The sequence below is a fragment of the Ursus americanus genome, chromosome 2, assembly GCF_024610735.1.
Source record: "Ursus americanus isolate L20-20 chromosome 2, mUrsAme1.1.p, whole genome shotgun sequence".
Lineage (NCBI taxonomy): Eukaryota > Metazoa > Chordata > Mammalia > Carnivora > Ursidae > Ursus > Ursus americanus.
Window position 1 is genome coordinate 104,141,131 of NC_142128.1, and position 18,554 is coordinate 104,159,684.

Genomic DNA, 18,554 nt, shown 5'->3' on the forward strand with positions numbered 1-18,554 from the left:
GCTGTGCGTAGAACAAGCCCAGAATAGATTCGGTACATAGTTGTGGAAGGGATGAGTGAGTGAGTTAATGAAGTCTCACACCCCTAACATCTGGAATTTATCCCTGTGATAAACAGTTCAGTTCAACAAACATTTGTTAAGTCTCTACTGTGTGCTAATCATTATGCTAGGTAGAAAACAGTTATGCTATCATTTCTGCTTATGATTTAGTTTGCATTAAGATGTGTGCTATTATTCCAATTCGTTTAAAAACTATAGTATGATGTGACAGAGGCTTTCAAATTGTTTGAGCACTTAAGCCTCATTCTTATTAAACAGATAATTCGGGAGTGGTTTCATACCCACACTTTGTTTCACTACCGGTTTTAAACACCGTGTTGTTAATTACACTTGCCTTGTTCAGATGTGGCTGGTCCTGCCCTCTTGGAATGGCTTCTGGGGCTTAGCATCTTTGATCAGTCTATTTCTCATTTATCTTCTAGGTCTGACTAAGGTCAGATGATGAATATAATGCAGTGACCCAGTGTTTTGCTCTCCACGTCTTACTCACAATCTGATTGTGATTTGCTGACAGTGTGGAAACATTAATCCAGCAAGAGCTTTGTTTGGGCTCTTGCTAGAGAGGCAAAGACCCGAGGTGCTGTGTTAGTTTCAGCAGTGTCTTCCTTTCCTTTCTTCTTGAAGATGGTGTTATTTTTGAAATATGAAACATTTTTCCAGTCTCCATATGTTGAAGAAAATGTCTCCTAGTTCATTTTTTATGTCAAGATGAGATTTATGTACAAGATTGGGGAAATACACTTATTTTTGGTTTGAAATACACCCAGATTTTTTAAATTGTCACCTAAAGTAGGTTGTGACTTTTTTTTTTTATGAAGCACGTTAAAAAGCCACAAGCAAAAAGATACAATTTTTATATTCTGTTTCTATTTCTAAAATGTATAGTTGACAATTAAACCTTATCTGTATATTTTGTGTTCCTATTTTCAGGAACTGCTTTTTCTCTTAAGTAGGAGACTTACAATTTTGATGATCTTTACTGAAATATACCTTTATATCCTTCTGAATAAAATATATTGCAAACATGGGGATATTAACTACTCCATGCCTAAATATTAGCTGCTAAGGCATTGCCTTCAAGGGGCAAGGGTAACTATTTAATCATCTGCGTCCCTGATAACTTTTTGGTGATTTTTGATCATTATCAATATAATCTGATTAAGTAAGACTGAGTGTATATGAGTTTGTTATACCTTACAGCCATCTGATTGAAATAATTAATTTGATCTTTTTTTGGAGGGGCTGTGGAAGAAAAGCATAGCAATAAAGGAAACATGTCATTGCCTATTCACATCTTTTTCTGTCTCTAGGTTTAATCTTTTCCAGTCTTAGAGAAATAGTGAAAATTTGATATTACTAGTGCTTAGTACATATATTAAAGGTTTGCCTTTTTCTTTTGTAGGATGAAGTGGCGCATACTCTAACGGAAAGCAGAGTATTAAAGAACACTAGACATCCCTTTTTAACAGTAAGTGACTAAAGGACAGATGTGATAGTCATAACATTTTAAATTTAAGGGTGTTTTATTGCAAAAACTAAGCCATGAAAAATAACATTTATTTAGGGATGCCATTTTCTTTGTGGAAACACTGTAAGTCTTATTTCTTTGACATGATTGCAATGTATGGCCTCAGTTTACAATATTATGCCTTTGTCATCCCTCTTATACATCCATTTCTTTTCTGAGACTTTTCCTCATGAATTTCACTGCCTTCAAAAACAAGAAGAAAACAAAAACAAAAAACCGTAGAGCAAATTTACAGAGACCACTGAGAAAATGGTAGACTAAAAAGAAATTCTTAGTTTTAAACATAACGGTTTTATGTTTCCCGTGTTTATTGGCTTCTGATAAATATTTAAATGATCAAGCAGCGTTGTCTTTAGATAGGAAAGGCACAAAATCTTTACTGAATATTTCTTAGAGAAATTGAGACTTCCCGAAGATATAGAGTACTTTAAGAAACCCAGGAATACTGAATACATTAAATTAAAGGTAGTATAAGTCATGACGTTTTCTTGACTTACATGCATATTACTTGTTTTGAAAGAAACTGATTTTTTTAGTCTTGTACTTAGATTGCTTATAATAGCGACATAATTTGTTCCTGGTTCTACTGAAGTGTATTAAGATTAAAAATAACAGGTAGAAAAGAAAGAGAAAAAAAAATAACCGGTAGACTTTCCAAAGGGGGAACCTTTTAAAGATTTCGCATTATGTAAATTAGGAATGTTTTCAGAGGTGTAATCAGATACTAGACTGACTTGTGACGTTGCTGTGGGCATATTGTCCAGTATAATAAGGCAGCTCTACAGTTCTGATATCATTATAACTTACACAATTATATGAACCAACTCTGTTGAATTCCATTGTGTTATGCACCCAGCCAGTATGCAGAAAGCCGGGTGGGAACTCTGTTAGCAGCCTGAGTGTAACTGCTCTAACCGTGTTCCTGAGACTTCCTCACTTGAAGGCCGTGAGGATGGGAACTTCGGGGACTAACAAGGTTTCAAATAGACAGCATGATAGACTGAGAGGTGCTCTCTCACAGTTACTAAGTGTGTTTTTACTTAAAGTTTTAATTTTGACTTTTTGCCTAACAGTAGCCAATGCTGACCTAAACACAGTTTGTTTTATGTTCTTCAAAACTCTTCCACACTCTGAAGGAGTAAGAACAATTCATTTCATCCCTCAAGCTTACTGTTTCTAAGTACTCTATTTTGGTATCGTTATAAGAATATTGGATTATAATGTAACATTTTTTCTTTTTCATTTCAAGTCCTTGAAATATTCCTTCCAGACAAAAGACCGTTTGTGTTTTGTGATGGAATATGTAAATGGGGGAGAGGTGAGTCAAGAAGTAAAATCCAGCACTTGAATATGCATGGTAGTATTGTCATCATTTTTCTTACTTACTGAAAATATAAATTGTAACGTAACAGTTCTCTACTTCCTGGCCAGGGTTCGTGTAGCTCCTTCTAGGACGGGGTAGATGGGAGCTGAATCATTTCTAATGAAACGTAATGGTCGCTTATTTTTGATGACTGCCTTTACATATTAGAAAGCATAATCATATTCTTTTTCTCCCTCTGTTTTTTAAATGTAAAATATCTTAGCACAAATATGCTTTTGGAAATCATGTGATTTAATTTTGGAAGCTGGGAATACAGGATTTATGATGCTTTGCAAAGTTCTTTTCAAGTGTTTGTGAAACTGGTAAAAGATTATTTAGCCCATTTTAAACTCACTTGAGTGATAGTCTGTAGGCACATCGTGGCTGAGTTCCCTCTTCTTTTACACAGTAGTTAGAGTAACCTTGACCATTTTGAGAGATTTGAAAAAGATCTTGTAGTTTTGAAGAGGAATGAAATCAGTGTAGTGGTAACATCTCACCTATTCCTTTGTTCCCTGTCCCTTGTCCTCCCTGTTTTGGATCAGAATCAATGTGAGAGAAATTTTTAATTTACTGTAATAGTTAATTGGAAATAGTTTACATTGTGGGTTTTCTGAAATTCAGTTATTAAATAGGGGAGTGTATCTCACAGACCTTAAAATAGTTTTATTTTCCAAAATAAATGTATTAAATATCCTCTATAGAATATTTTCTCCTATAGAATTATCTGACTTGTAGGAATTACCTCATTGCAAACATTCATCCATTCATTTGGTAATCACCTTTTAAATGCCAAGGCAGTGTGGGTTAAACAGAATGTGCTAAGACATCATCCTTTCTATGAAGACGTTTATAATTCACCTCATAAGTGTATTATAGATTAGAATGTGTAGTGAAGGACTTTAAGTGCTCATAAATTCATATTAGAAAATGCTTTATGAAAAGAAAAAAGAAAGGAAAATGCTTTCTGGGTGATTTGGCATGAAGGGTAGACTTCAGCGCTTACTGAGATTTCAGTGGGGACTGACCTGAGAAGATACTTCATGTGACCAGAATCACCAGGGTGAGCACAAGACAGAGAGAACCTGAGTGGTTGGCTGAGAATAGCCCAGGCATTGCAGTCAGAGGTTGTCTGAGAAAATACAAAGACAGTGAACTTTGTGGAATTGTGCAGGGTCGGTCCACTTTAATGACCAGTGCATTGGGTGTGGGTAGAAAGAGAGAACGATCCAAAGTGGCTTTGGGTTGGAATCAGGGAGACCTAGTAGAGTGAACTTAAGAAGAATGTGTCAAGGGGAAGACTATAAATTTGGTTTCAAAAAGGGTTTTCCTAAGGATCCAAGGAAATGTGTATGTGGAAAGACCGTGCAAATATCACAGAGATAGCACGGAAAATAAATAAAGGGTCAGAACTGCGGGTACAGATTTGGGAGCCATTTCTATAAAGGTTATAATTTACGTTGTGAAGGTGGGTATTTTGTTTTGTGGAAAATTAAACTGGTGAATCCTCAATGTTAGTAGTATCTATCAAAGTAAGAAGCGCTCATATTCTCGGAGCCGGCCATTTCACTTATGGGGATATATCCCACAGACATATTCAGAGATGTACCACAGAATGACCCATGGATAAGTATACTCAGTGCAGCGTTTGTAGAACCTCCGATGAGCGTTTGCCAAGGAGACTGCTTAAGTAAATCGTGTTGTAGCCATGCACTGGAATACTTCATATCCATTAAAAAGAATGAAGGCAGCCCACGTGGGCTGAGAGAGAACAATTTCTAAGATACATTATGAAGTGAAAGAAACAAGGTGGAGAGTCTAAAACATGCCCCCATTGTCATGGTTAGAAGAAAGTAGGACCACGTGCATGTGGTAAGTGTCTCTGTGTGTGCGGTGACCAGAGTCTCTGTGGTTATGCACTGGGCATTGGTGCCTACCTTTGGGAAGATAAACCAAGTGACTGGGGACAAGGTAGGAGGATGACTTGTTTCTCGATTATGTATTCTTGAGCAGTTTTTATATTTTGTACCATAGAGGTGTGTATTATGTCTTTAAAAATGAAGGAAGAAAGTTAAGTGGACGGACGGATGGATAGATGACCAGGGAAGACCATAATTTCAGGAAAATGATAAACTACAAACAAAAACTTGGAGAAACACTCTTAAATTGGAGAAATACTCTTACAGAGTATCATGTCTTTACATCTATTATAACAATTATCACGTTGTTTTATAATTGCCCGTTGACTTGTATGCCCTTCCTACTAGACTCTAGCTCCCTAGGGGCTTTGTCGCTGGTGTAACCCCAGCACCTTACACACTACCTGGCAAAGTGGAAATGTGACAAATATTTATCGGGTGGTTTGAATGAATAAGCCAAGTGAATGGATGAATAAACTCTCTCTGAGAGCACGGATCAACAGGGATTTTTGAACTGGAAACTGCTGAGAAGTAGGAAGAAAAATAGAAAGTAATGTACTACATAGTTTATTTTGGGAGAAAACTTGAAAATGTTTTTTTCAGGAGGGAGTACCTTTGAGTGTCTTTATAAATATGTATTTTTTGAGGCTTTGTGCAAGGCACCCGGGTAGGTATTGTGGGGCGTAAAATCTGAATCAACATAGATCTTACCCTCAAAGAGTTTACAGTCAGGTGGGGAAGATGAGATACAATACCCACACTAAGGGTGGAGTGGTAATTATTGCTTGTATCACAGCTGCAGGTGAAGGACCACCGGACTTCACGGGAGGGAGAGGGTTCCGTGTTGTGTGATGAGGGATGCTTCAGACCCTCCTGGGGGCCGCTGCACCCACACTCTCATTCTCATCCTAGAGTACTTCTGCGATTAATTAAATGATGATTATTGAAACAATTTTACACACAAAAGCAGATTTTCAGACTAGCCAGATGGTTTTCTTTAGCACTGAAACTCCTACATTATTTCTCTCTTTTTTCGGAATTTCTGTTTCAAGAATGTGTTTATAGATAAAGACTAAATTATTTCATGAATTGCAGCAGGTGAACCGATTCTGTACGTGGTATATAATTTTCAAGTGCACGGATAGTAATTACAGCATTGCCATGTATATATGTAAAAGGAAATTTTGATTGTATTTACACAATTTTAGTAAAAATGAAAGTTTTGTATATATAATTTCCCAATTTTTCTCTCTTTAAAATTATGAGATATTTTAAAATACATTTTAGATGTACTTTTGAATGTACTTTATAAATACGAATAGTTATTTAGTTCTTGGAACTTGATGTGATTATTTCTGTTCTTTAATTTATCATTTCTGCAAAGGAAATCTATGTTCGGTATATCTGTATGGTGACTTACTTAATTTTGGTTTTGCTTTAGGTTCACCACGGTATTTATTCTGCCCAGGGGTGCTTCCTAGAAATGTAGAAAACTCTGTTGCTGTAGAAAAAATACTAAGCATGGTACTTATGTTTGGAAGTAAGTTTGAGATAGAGGTAAAGTAAGGGAGGCTATAAACTTATCCAGGCAGTCCATACCGGCACTCACTGATGCCCAGGGGGAGTTACCCGATGGGGCACCTCTGGGTGGCATCTAAGAGACCGCCTGTTGAAAAGGAAGCTCTGGGGACACCTGCATGGCTGAGCCAGTTAAGCCTCCAGCTCTTGATTTTGGCTCAGGTCATGATCACAGGGTTGTGGGATCGAGCCCGGTGTTGGGCTCTGCGTTCAGTGCAGAGTCTCCTTGTCCTTCTCCCTCCGCTCCTCCCCCACTCATTCTCTCTCTCCCTCTCTCAAATAAATAAAATCTTCTTAAAAGATTTTAAGACAGAAAGGAAGCTCTGGTAAACGATGCTCACCCAAAGGGCCACATCCTCAAATCTCTTTATATCCAACCTGTGCCCTCAGATGGGCTTCTTCAGTGGTCCTATTGCAGTAATTATCACGAGCCCAATTTTTACTTAATTCATACTTGTTGTCTTGATATTTAATTAGCAATAGCATCCTTTTAGCTTGTGTTCTGTAATGTTTTATCATGACATATAAATACAGCAGTCGAGACATTCTTTTTCTGACCTTCACATTTTTGTAAATATATGAACTTCTTTCAGCCTGATAGGTTGCACAGGAATTTGGCATGCTTGTGGCCATGCTTGTTATTATCCCTGTGTTTGCCAGCATTGCTTAAAGCACTAAATATATTTTAATGGAAGTGGATTGTGAGAGGATATTGGTGTAAGAAATCAACAGTGACTGCTTACAGTCACTACAATGGGGACCACCTCGTAATTGCAGTTGACATATGTGAATTCAAGAAATGGGGTCAGCAAGAGACAGCGTAGAGACAGGAAGGGAAGGGAGGAAGGAAGGAAGGAAGGAAGGAAGGAAGGAAGGAAGGAAGGGAGGAAGGAAGGAAGGAAAAGAAGAAGACAGAACTGGAAACAGGAAAACTACTTGAGAGGATACTGCATTTAGGTTTTTACTTATCCAGTTATAAACAAATAGGGTCATTAATTGAGGCAATATTAGAAGGAATAAAATTATAATCATGTTTAGGTACTGGAATTTCCAGGATAGATGGATAGATAGATAGATGGATGAATGGATAGATGGATTGATTTTTAAAGATCTATTACTTATTTTAGAGAGAAAAGACAGAGAGCAGGCACAGAGGGAGGTTCACAGGAGGGGACAGAGAGAGAATCCCAAGCAGACTCCATGCTGAATGCGGAGCCTGACATGGGGCTTGATCCCACGATCCATGAGATCATGACCTGAGCTGAAACCAAGAGTCAGGTGCTTAACCAACTGAGCCACCCACACCCCTAGTATTTCCAGGATTTAATGACTGAATGGAAAGAGAAAAACATCACACAGTTTCCTATTTACTGCTTGGGGGGACTTGCATAGATACTGGGCTGTTCAAAAAGTCAGGAAACACAGGATGAGGAATGAATTCTAGCGTGATCATCTTATATTTGAAGTACCTAGTGGGGCTAACAGGGAGGTAGAGTTAGGTCGGACATACAAATAGTTCCTCAGCAGTGCTAGAACCAAAGAGGGGAAGAAATGTCCAGGGTAAGAAAAGTATGTAGAGTTAGAACATTAGTGGCCAAGAATGGTGCCCGGAGATACCAACATTAGATGTGTTGGTGATGAGAGAAGCCTCAGGAGCATCCTGAGCAGAAGGAGCCAGGCGAGAGAAGCCTGCAAAGCTAAGTATGGTATATTAAGTAGAACAAAGTAGAGTGAATCCTGCAAGATAACAATTGAAAAACGTGTGTTGGATTTGACGAAGACTAGTTCCTAAGCAGGTGCATGGATTCTTCCTTTTTCTTGGGTTGATGCGAGGCATGAACCTTGGCGATGGAATGGAATGTACAAGGGTGGATTTGAAGCTCAGGGTTGTAAGAGTGAATTCAGGGCCACCTTGGATAAATAGTCAGTCAGCATGTGGAGAACAAATTATGAAAGCACTGTAGTAACAAAACCAGTGACACTGCTGCTAACATACCCAAATCAACTCTCTTTTTGTGGCTTTTAGATATTACTAAATTTATATAAGAAGGAAAAAAATATTCTGAGAAAAAAAAAGAAAAAGTAAAGTGAAAACTGACCAAGATGGTGGTGGTTGATTTAGAATGCCTCTACTTAAGGATCGCCTGGATGGCTTAGTTGGTGGAGCGTGCTACTCTTGATCTTGGGGTTGTGAGTTCAAGCCCCACATTGGGGGTAGAGATTACTTAAAAATAAAATTCTTAAAATATAATAAAAAAAATAAAACTAGAATGTCTCTACTTAGGATTCTTCCCCCAACACTTACTCAGCCGTATTTCTTTCTGGACTTCTGTAAACCTCTCTTCAGGCTGAAATTGGAAGTTAAAATATCCATTAGGCGATAAAGGAAAATCGCTCTGTAGAAATGTTTACTCATCTGATAAATTCTTCACATTCCTCTGTTTATGTGGATACAGATGAAACTAAGACTTTTCACTTATTCACTATTCTTGTCTGTACTTATTAGATCATTGTACACTATATTAATTGCTTTGATAAAATTCACTTTATTTTTTGCATATGACTTTGAGTTTCATGGCAGTCTTGAGATCCTCTCATACTTATTTCAGATTTTCATTATTGGCTGGCATTTTTGTCTTCAGTGAACCAGAATCCTCTCATTTTAAATTCACATGAGGCAGAAGTCCCGGCAGTCGGCACTCTAGTTCTACTTACTAATTTATGGAGGTGTGATTTGGGTGATTTTTAAATTAAAAGTATCATTTTATATTCATAGTGATGATTTTGAAAATTTTACTAAGTTTATATGTATATAAATATCTTTATTGTCAGGAGTCCGACAAGTTAATTTCTTTGCTAACTATTTTAGTTATTAATATATTATCTAGGTTATACCAGAATTCTGCTTTCATCCAAAGCTTTTTCAGAAATTCCCAAGCCAAGAAAGATGCATTATAATATTAACTTTAGCACATAAAGTTGAACACAAAATAAGTTTGGGAATATTTTTAGTGTATACTTTAGTATATACTGTATTTCGGTATACTTTTTATAATACTTCAAGGCTAATTTTCTAAAATAAATCATTAAACTAATATATCACTGCATCTAAGGTAATAATTCAACGCCTTAGCTAGCCTCAACATCTAAGAGGCTTACTTTCATATCTAGACTCTCAGATGAGAAGACTGGAATGGAACTGTTGGAGCTGACCAGGCTTTGCCTATTTCCACGATTCTTCTCATCTGTGTGGTTATGGCACAACACCACATTTTCAGGGTAATTAAACTTCTCACACAAAGGTTGGATTACTCAGAGTAAGCATATCAAAAGAGTGAAAATCAAAGGCAAAATATGTACAATTGGAGACCTTGAAGAAAAAAACACAAAGGCAATCGCAACACGATACCTAAATATTAAAAAGTATAACCCCCCCCCAAAGTATAGTCTCCAAACACAGTATCTAGTCTTTTGTGTTCTGCATTTTTCACTTAGCATATTACTTTAAAAACTGATCAGAATTGTTGCATTTATCACTAGCTTGTTTCTTTTTATAGATGTACTCCATTACATGGTAGTATCATAACATGCTTATAAAATCACTAGTATGTAGTCATACATACTGAAACCAGTTTTATGTTGTCTTTGCATATGACTATTTATAGCATATTTTTAATGTTACATATGTTTTCAGATTTTTTTTAATATCTGTTAGATCTGTTCTTTTCCCAAGTTGTCTAATTTCTCATTTCCTATTTTTTTTTTTTTTTGACCAGTGGACTATTTAAAGACGTATGTTTTCCAAATAAGGTTTGTTTATCATTCAGAAATGTTTATTGAGTGCTTATAGCTTGCACTGGGGTGAATAGTCATTTGGGTTCTTTGCAGTTTGGGCTATTATGAAAAAAACTTGTGAATATTCAGGTACAAAACTTTGTATGGACATACATTTTCATTTATCTTGGGTAGATATCTAGGAATGCAATTTCTGTGTCATTTGGTATGTTGAACTTCGTAAAAAACTGCCAAATTGCATTTTGTATTTCTAGGACCTTATTTAATGTCATCATCACAGTTGGCATGGTTAATCTTTAAATTTTACCCGTTTTGATGGGTGTGTAGTGGTGTCTTGTAGTTCTAATTTGAACTTCCTGAACAACTAATGATATTGAGCATCTTCCTGTGTTGATTTGCCATTTGGGTATCTTCTTTTGATAGGCTTTCTTAAAAGTGTCTATTGAAGGACAACTCTTTTCAAGTAGATGAAATATGTTTAATCAGGTTTTGTATGTGTGTGTGGGGGGTATGGTTTGTGCATTTTGTGCTTAATTTAAAACATCTTTTCCTCACCCAAGTTTAAGATTTTTCTTCCATGTTTTCTTCTAAAAGGGTGAATAGTTTTAGCACTTACATTTAGGTCTATGATTCATTTCAAGTTAATTTTTTTATATGGTCCTATATAAGAGTCCGCATTCTTTTTCTTTCTCTCTTTCTTTCTCTCTCTCTCTCTCTCTCTCTCTCTTTTTGCATTTGGATATCTAATTGTTCCAGCATATTTGTCAAAAATACAATCTGTTTCCCATTAAATTACCCAGACACCTTTGTAAAAAAAATCGGTTGATCATATACATGTGAACAATATCTAGACCCTCTTTATATCTATCCATTCTTATGACTGCCACATTGTCTTTAACACTTACATTAGTGTAAGTGTTAAAATTGGGCAGTTTTGGGTCTTCTACTTTTTCTCTTCTTTTAAAAAATTGTTGACAATCTTATTTCCTTAACATTTCCATATAAATTATAGAATAAGCTTGTTGATTTCTACAAGGTCTCCTGCATCTTAACTGGGCTTGTATTAAATTTGTTGATCAATTTAGAGAGAATAGACATATTAACAATATTTGTTCTGATCCATGGACATGGTATGTCTTTCTGATTATTTAGACTAAAAAAATTTTTTTTCAACAATATTATGTTGTTTTTAGTGTACAGGTCTTGACATTTTTATTAAATTTATCGTGAACTATTTTATGTTTTTGATGTTATTGTAAGTAATTGGTCTTCCAAATTTGAATTATTGGTTGATAATATATAGAAATGCAGTTGATATTTATTACCCTTGAATCTTACATTCTTGCTAAAAAATTTTTTTGTAAAGATGTTGAGATTCTCTGTGTAGATGATCATATCATATGAGAACAGACACAATTTTACTTCTTTCTAATCTCATGCATGTTTGTTTCTTCTTTACTCTGCTAATACCTTGAATTTTGTTGTTTGATTTTTAATGTTAAACCAGTTTTGCCTTTCTTAGATAAACCCCACTTGGTTATGAGGTATTATCCTCTTGATGTGTTTGGATCCAGTTTGCTAAAATTTTGTTAAGAATTTTAAATATTTGTTCCATTATAATATTCTTTAGGTCTCTCCTCTTCCAAACCCCAAGTAATGTCTCTGGGTTTGTTTTCAAGATAATGTTGACCTCTTGAAATGAGTTGGAAAGCATTGCTTCCTCTTCTGTTTTCTGGTAGATTTCATCAGTGAAATTTTTGGACCAAGAGTTTTCTTTGTAGAAAGGTTTTTAACAGTGAATTGGTGGTGGTGGTGGTGGTGGTGGGGAAATACACACACACACACACACACACACACTCGTGTGTGTGTGTGTTTGTAGGTATGTATCAGTATATAACCATGCATTTTTTTGAGTAATCTTTGATAGTTTATATGTTTCCAAGAATTTGTTCATTTCATCTAAATTTTTTAGTGTATTTGCTTAATATTGTTAATGTTCTCATGTTATTGCATTAGTGTCTATAGGGAGCAGTGGTTAATGTCTCTCTTTTAATATTGCAGTTTGGGTCTTCTATCTTTTTATTTCTGATCATTCTTCCTAAAGGTTAATAATCTTTGTAGATATTTTCAGCTTTAGGTTCTATTGATTTTCTTCTATTATTTTGGGGTTGTCTGTTTCATTGTTTTTTGCTCTTATCTTTATTATTTCCTACTACCACTACTGCTTTGTTTTTCTTACCCTTGTTTCATAATGTGGAAATTTGAAGCATTTATTTAAACCATTTTTCTTTTCTTTTTTTTTTTTTTTTAAAGATTTTATTTATTTATTTGACAGAGATAGAGACAGCCAGTGAGAGAGGGAACACAAGCAGGGGGAGTGGGAGAGGAAGAAGCAGGCTCATAGCAGAGGAGCCTGATGTGGGGCTCGATCCCGGAACTCCAGGATCACGCCCTGAGCCGAAGGCAGACGCTTTAACCGCTGTGCCACCCAGGCGCCCCCATTTTTCTTTTCTAATATAAATATTTAATGTATAAACTTCCCTGTAGAAACCAGTTTTATGTTGTCTTTGCATATGACTATTTATAGCATATTTTTAATGTTACATATGTTTTCAGATTTTTTTTAATATCTGTTAGATCTGTTCTTTTCCCAAGTTGTCTAATTTCTCATTTCCTATTTTTTTTTTGACCAATGGACTATGTAAAGACGTATGTTTTCCAAATAAGGTTTGTTTATCATTCAGAAATGTTTATTGAGTGCTTATAGCTTGCACTGGGGTGAATAAAACAGTCATTAGAAAATAAACCCAATAAATATTATAATAACAATGAACAGAATGTATGGTATAAGAGAGAATAATGGAGAACCAACTTACTCTAAATTGAGGTACCTGTTTAAGGAAGTAGCACTTAGATTGAGACTTGGTAGCAAAAAGTATGGGCAGTGGGTACTGGGGAAGGAGCTGCATGCACAGAGGCTGTGGTGAGAGCAGTTTCTTGAGAGTGAGACCCAGTGAGACCTAGTGAGACCCTGTGTGGCTCCCAGCTCTAGGTGCACTGATCTTTCAGCAAAGATGTGTTGCATTCTTATTCCCGTTCTACACTTTGAGAAGCTGTGTTCTATAATAAGTTCCTTCTCTTATGCAGCTCATATTATGCTATTATGAAGGAGACTTAAGAAATTTCTTCTTAATGGAATAATTTATACATTTGTCGCCTCCAATTAATAGAAACTGTAGTTTTAGTATAATGAATAGATGATATGCCTTAGAGACAGACAGCCTAAGTTTGAATCTCAGCTTTCCCACTTAATAGCTCTGTGATGCTCGGCACGTTTTATAACACCTCTCAGCCTTAGTTTTCTCATTTGTATGATGCAGATAATAATTCTATCTATTTTATCAGGATGTTTTGGGGATTGTGCACGTAAGTCACTTGGCACAGTGCCCAGCGAGTAGCAGTGCTCAAAAATAGTGCCTTCTGTGGGACACCTGGGGATGCAGGCGGTTAAGCGTCTGACTTTTGGTTTCAGCTCAGGTCATGATCTCAGGGTCCTGGGATGGAGCCCCATGTGGGGCTCTGTGCTCAGTGGGGAGTCTGTTTAGGATTTGCTCTCTCCCCCACCACTCGCTTGCACGCTCTCTCTCGAATAAATAAATCTTTAAAAAGTAGTGCCTATTGTGATAGTAATGGGAATAATCACTTATATTTAATCACTTACCATATTTAATCATCCGTAATAGGGAAATAACATGTAGCTTTTATGATTGTTCTTAGAATGTACTGCTCTTAATACTTAAAAATGGTAATGTTTATTATTTTTATTGTATTGGTTTTACTGTATTGGATATATTTCATAAATAGCCCAAATATTTCATATATATCCTAATAAATGTAAATATTTTAAAACAATTACCTTGAGAACTTTTACCTTTTTAAAAGTGTATTTTATTTTCCAAATGAAGATTCTATTAATATTTAATGTGGTAGAACTGAGCAATCTCTTCTTTAATCTTGATAATATAGTTTTAATAAAATATTTTAATATAAATTATTTTAATTATTATAATGGATTGGGAATTAAAATGATTTTTTAAAGGAAACTATTTTTTGTCTTTTCACATTATTAAGTATTTTCAGTAGGTGACTTTTAATCCCATAAAAGTTTCTTAACTTGTCTTGGATCACTTTTATAAAAATTGCCAGTTTATAGGCTACTCTTTCAGATATCGGGCACCTAGTTGGTGATCTAGAACTCTTTTTACATTTTCAGACTTGTAGGAAGAGGCCAAGAAGTAGAGGAATAGGGCTTGAGGCATTTAGCTGACAATCTGTAGCTAACGCACTTGGCACCACACAACTGTTTCAGTGTCCAGCAACTCTGACCTTAGGTCCCTGTCAGTTCTTCTGTAGTACCCTAAAGGGTTAATTTGTATTTCCAGAAATATGTACTGGGGGAGCCTGGGTGGCTCAGTCGGTTAAGCATCTGCCTTCGGCTCGGGTCATGATCCCAGGGTCCTGGGATCGAGCCCCACATTAGGCTCCTTGATCAGCGGGGAGTCTGCTTCTCCCTCTGCCTTTGTTGCTCCCCTTGCTTGTGTTCTCTCTCTGACAAATGAATAAGTAAAATCTTTAAAAAAAAGAAATACATATTGAATTACATTATTAAAATGCAGCATTTTTATACTTATGTCTGTATCACAATCATTTTTGAAAGAACCTTACTTAAAAACTAAACACAAACATAGATTACTTTAGATTAATTTTTCTGTGTGAAATACATGCAAACTATGAGGTTAGCTTGTGAAAAGGATAGACATTATCTGGAAGGTAATTATATGAAGAATTGTCTGTTAAATGTAAGAATATTTCAATTTGATCCTGTAAAATTAAGTATTCAACTATTTATTTCCTACTGTATTTAATACTATTGCAATTGTGTAGTATAGTATTTGCTATGGACTGAGTATTTGTGTCCCCCTCCCCACAAAACTCCTGTGTTGAAACCTCATCCCCAGTGTGATGGTACCATGAGGTGGGGTCTATGGGAGGTGATTAGTCATGTGGTGGAGCCCTTGTGGGAGGGATTATTCCCCTTATAAGAGAGACCCCAAAGAGTTCAGTCGCCCTTCCACCCCATGAGGATACAGCAAAAGGATAGCCATTGGTGAACTAGGAGGGAGGTTCTCACCTGACCCCCAGTCTGCCAGTCCCTTGATCTTGGACTTCCCAGAACTGTGAGAAGTAAATTTCTATTGTTTATAAGCCGCCCGAATCTTTGGTGTTTTGTTATAGCAAAGCCTAAACAGACTAAGACACTGGTATTGATTCGTTTCTCTGTGGGTGAGCCAGAGCCATTCTTTTAATCTTAAGTCTTTGCAAACCCAAGGGATGTGTTGATCCACACATGGTACAGACTGATGTGTCTTGTTGCTTAAGTAAGTAGTTGTCTTCAGCATATTCAGGTTTCAAGCTCAGTGGGTATTATGATAACGAATGTCATCATTGAAAATGAGCATATTTTGTTATTCTCTAGTTAACCATTTATTTTTACCATTACCAAGGAATGACTGGAAGTTGTAAAAGTGGTATTTGCAAGAAAAAAATGAGTTTAAAATCTTAGATTGCAGCGATAGTTCTTAGGACATTTTTTACGTCCAGATTTTTTTTTTTTGAAAAGTTGCATTAAAACTAAACTTTCGCACAGTGAAGGAAACCATCAATGAAAGGAAAAGGCAGCCTACTGAATGGAAGAAGATATTTGTAAATAATACATCCAATCGGGTTAATATCCAAAATATTTTAAAAACTTACACAACTTAATATAAAAAAAACTATCGAAAAATGGGCAGAGGACTTGAATAAACATTTTTCCAAAGAAGACATACAAATAGCCATCAGACACATGAGAAGGTGCTCAACATCACTCATCATCAGAAAATGCAACTCATGATGGTGGGATGTCCCCTCACACCCATTGGATTGGCTGTTAACAAAAACAAAAAGTCGCAAGTGTTGGCAACAATGTAGAGAAAAGGGAACCCTCCTGCAGTGTTGGTGGGAATTCAAACCTGTGTAGCCACCACGGAGAACAGCCTGGAAGTTTCTCAAAAAATTAAAACTAGAACTGTCATATGATCCAACAAATTCCACTTCGGGATATTTACTCAAAGAAAATGAAAACAGTAATTTGAAAAGATAATATGTATCTCTGCTCATTGTAGCGTTATTTACAATAGCCAGGATATTTGAAAGCAACCTAAGTGTCTACTGATAGATGAATGGATAAAGATGTGAGATATATAGATATATATATGGGGTTTTTTTTGTAACTTTGTGTGTACACACACACACACACACACACACACACACACACTAGCATCTACAATGGACTGTTACTCAGCCATAAAAAAGAACGAAATCTTGCCATCAGTACAACATGGCTGGATCTGGAGGGCATTATGCTAAGTAAAATGAGTCAGACAGAGAAAGATAAATACCATAAGATTCCACTTCGATGTGGAATCTAAAAAACAAAGCAAATGAACAAACAAAACAGAAATAGATTTATAAATACAGGAAATAAACCGTTGGTTACCAGAGGGAGGAGGGTGGGTGAAATAGATGAAGGGGACTAAGAGATACAAACTCTTATTTATAAAATAAGTCATGAGGATCTGATGTACAACATAGGGCATGTATGGTGTATGGTAACAGATCATAACTAGAATTATTGTGAGGATCATTTCATTATATATAAAAATATCAAGTCATTATCGCTATGATATATTCCTGAAACTGGTAGGACGTCGTATGTCAATTAATGTTCAGTTAAAATAAAGAACATAACTTTTTCAAAATATGGCAGTTTATTTTCAAAATAAACATTCTGAGTTTTGTGATGAAATACAGACTTATTTACTTAGTAGGTTAAGATAATCTCTTTACATTAGTGTCTTCCTACGACATGACTAAGTCCAACACCCAAAAAACCATGTAGTCTTTCGCTGAAAGGGACTTAAATTTCTAAACATAAGCTTTTTGCTTGAGTAGCAAATAACTCATTATTTTGAACAAAAGGATATTCAGTTATTTTATATGATTTTATTATGCTTCCAAAAAATACTGTATCTTTAAAACTGTAAGCCTTATTTTCCCTATAAATAATTACTTGGAAAGTATTTTTGAATTTCCCTTTATTCTTCACCTATTTATTAAGCACATAATACTGCATACTAGGTTTGGTGCTGAGGAAGCAAAGCTCTGGGGTACTTGCGTAGTCTTTCTCTTTTCCTTGTGCCGCTGCCAAGAAAACAAAATTAATAGAGCATTAAATTTGTCACAGCAGTTAACAGTACATGTATTTGAAAGCTTTGTAAGGTTTTCTCCTATTATAAATGTAACAACTGCCCATTCATTGCAGAACATCAAAAAGCCAAAAAGTTAGTTCGTTCAGTTGAAAAATTGACCACGTGCTCCAAGCCCGTCACTGTGCTGTGTACTTGGTATATGACGTGAGCAAGACAGGTGGTCTCTGTGCTTAAGGAAAGCTCAGTGTTTTGGGGAATTAGTATTAAACAGATAATTACAAGTAATTTTCAAGGTATAAAAGAGAGGATAAAAACCACTCTAAATCTCACCATCCGGCAATAATTGCTATTACCATGTTAATATATTTTTGTGTTTTTATACTGTACACATATTTCTCATTTTATTCAGTGTTACAAAATATATTCTCATTGTCTAGTGACTGTGTCGATACACTCTAATTTAGTAAATCCTGACCAAATTTTTGAGCATTTAAATTGTTTCCATTACTTAATCAACTTTGCTTAGGTATAATCTACATACAATGAAATGTGCTCACTCTAAATATACAGTTACATGAATTTTGACAAACGTATCTCTGCATGGAGTCCCCATTATGACGAAGATGTGGACCATTTCCATAGCCTCACAAAGTTCTGCCATGGCACCTATCACCGCATCCTGCACCACACCTGGCCCGAGGCAACCACTGACCTGCCTTCCGACACTAAAGATTTGATTTACCGTTTCTGAAATTTCTTTGAAATGGAATCATATAATATATGTTCTGCATATCTTTTCCTCAGCCCAATACTTCCCCCTAGTTTGTTTCTTTTCTTGCTGGCTCGTGCTGCCTTGCACGGCCATAGGAAGGCGTGTGAATCTCCCCTGCTCTTGGTGTACTTTGGATTAATTCCAGTTATCGCCAGTAATAAAGGGGATATGCACATTCATGTACCAATTCTCTTCTCTTGGGTAAATACTGAGCAGTATCATTGCCGAG

At 36.0% G+C, this 18,554-nt stretch overlaps 1 protein-coding gene across 5 annotated transcripts in view; it reads left to right on the plus strand.

Annotated features, from left to right (window-relative positions):
- The window catches only part of AKT3 (AKT serine/threonine kinase 3), a 302,152-nt gene that overhangs the window by 206,205 nt on the left and 77,393 nt on the right, over window positions 1–18,554 (plus strand). For 4 of the 5 annotated variants that reach the window (XM_087859652.1, XM_045796129.2, XM_045796137.2 and 1 more), the window contains 2 exons: window positions 1,463–1,528; window positions 2,838–2,906. In XM_087859652.1, the coding sequence (XP_087715778.1) occupies window positions 1,463–1,528; window positions 2,838–2,906 (135 nt within the window). The remainder of the gene's footprint in view (window positions 1–1,462; window positions 1,529–2,837; window positions 2,907–18,554) is intronic. The other variant, XM_087859651.1, reaches the window with a different exon arrangement.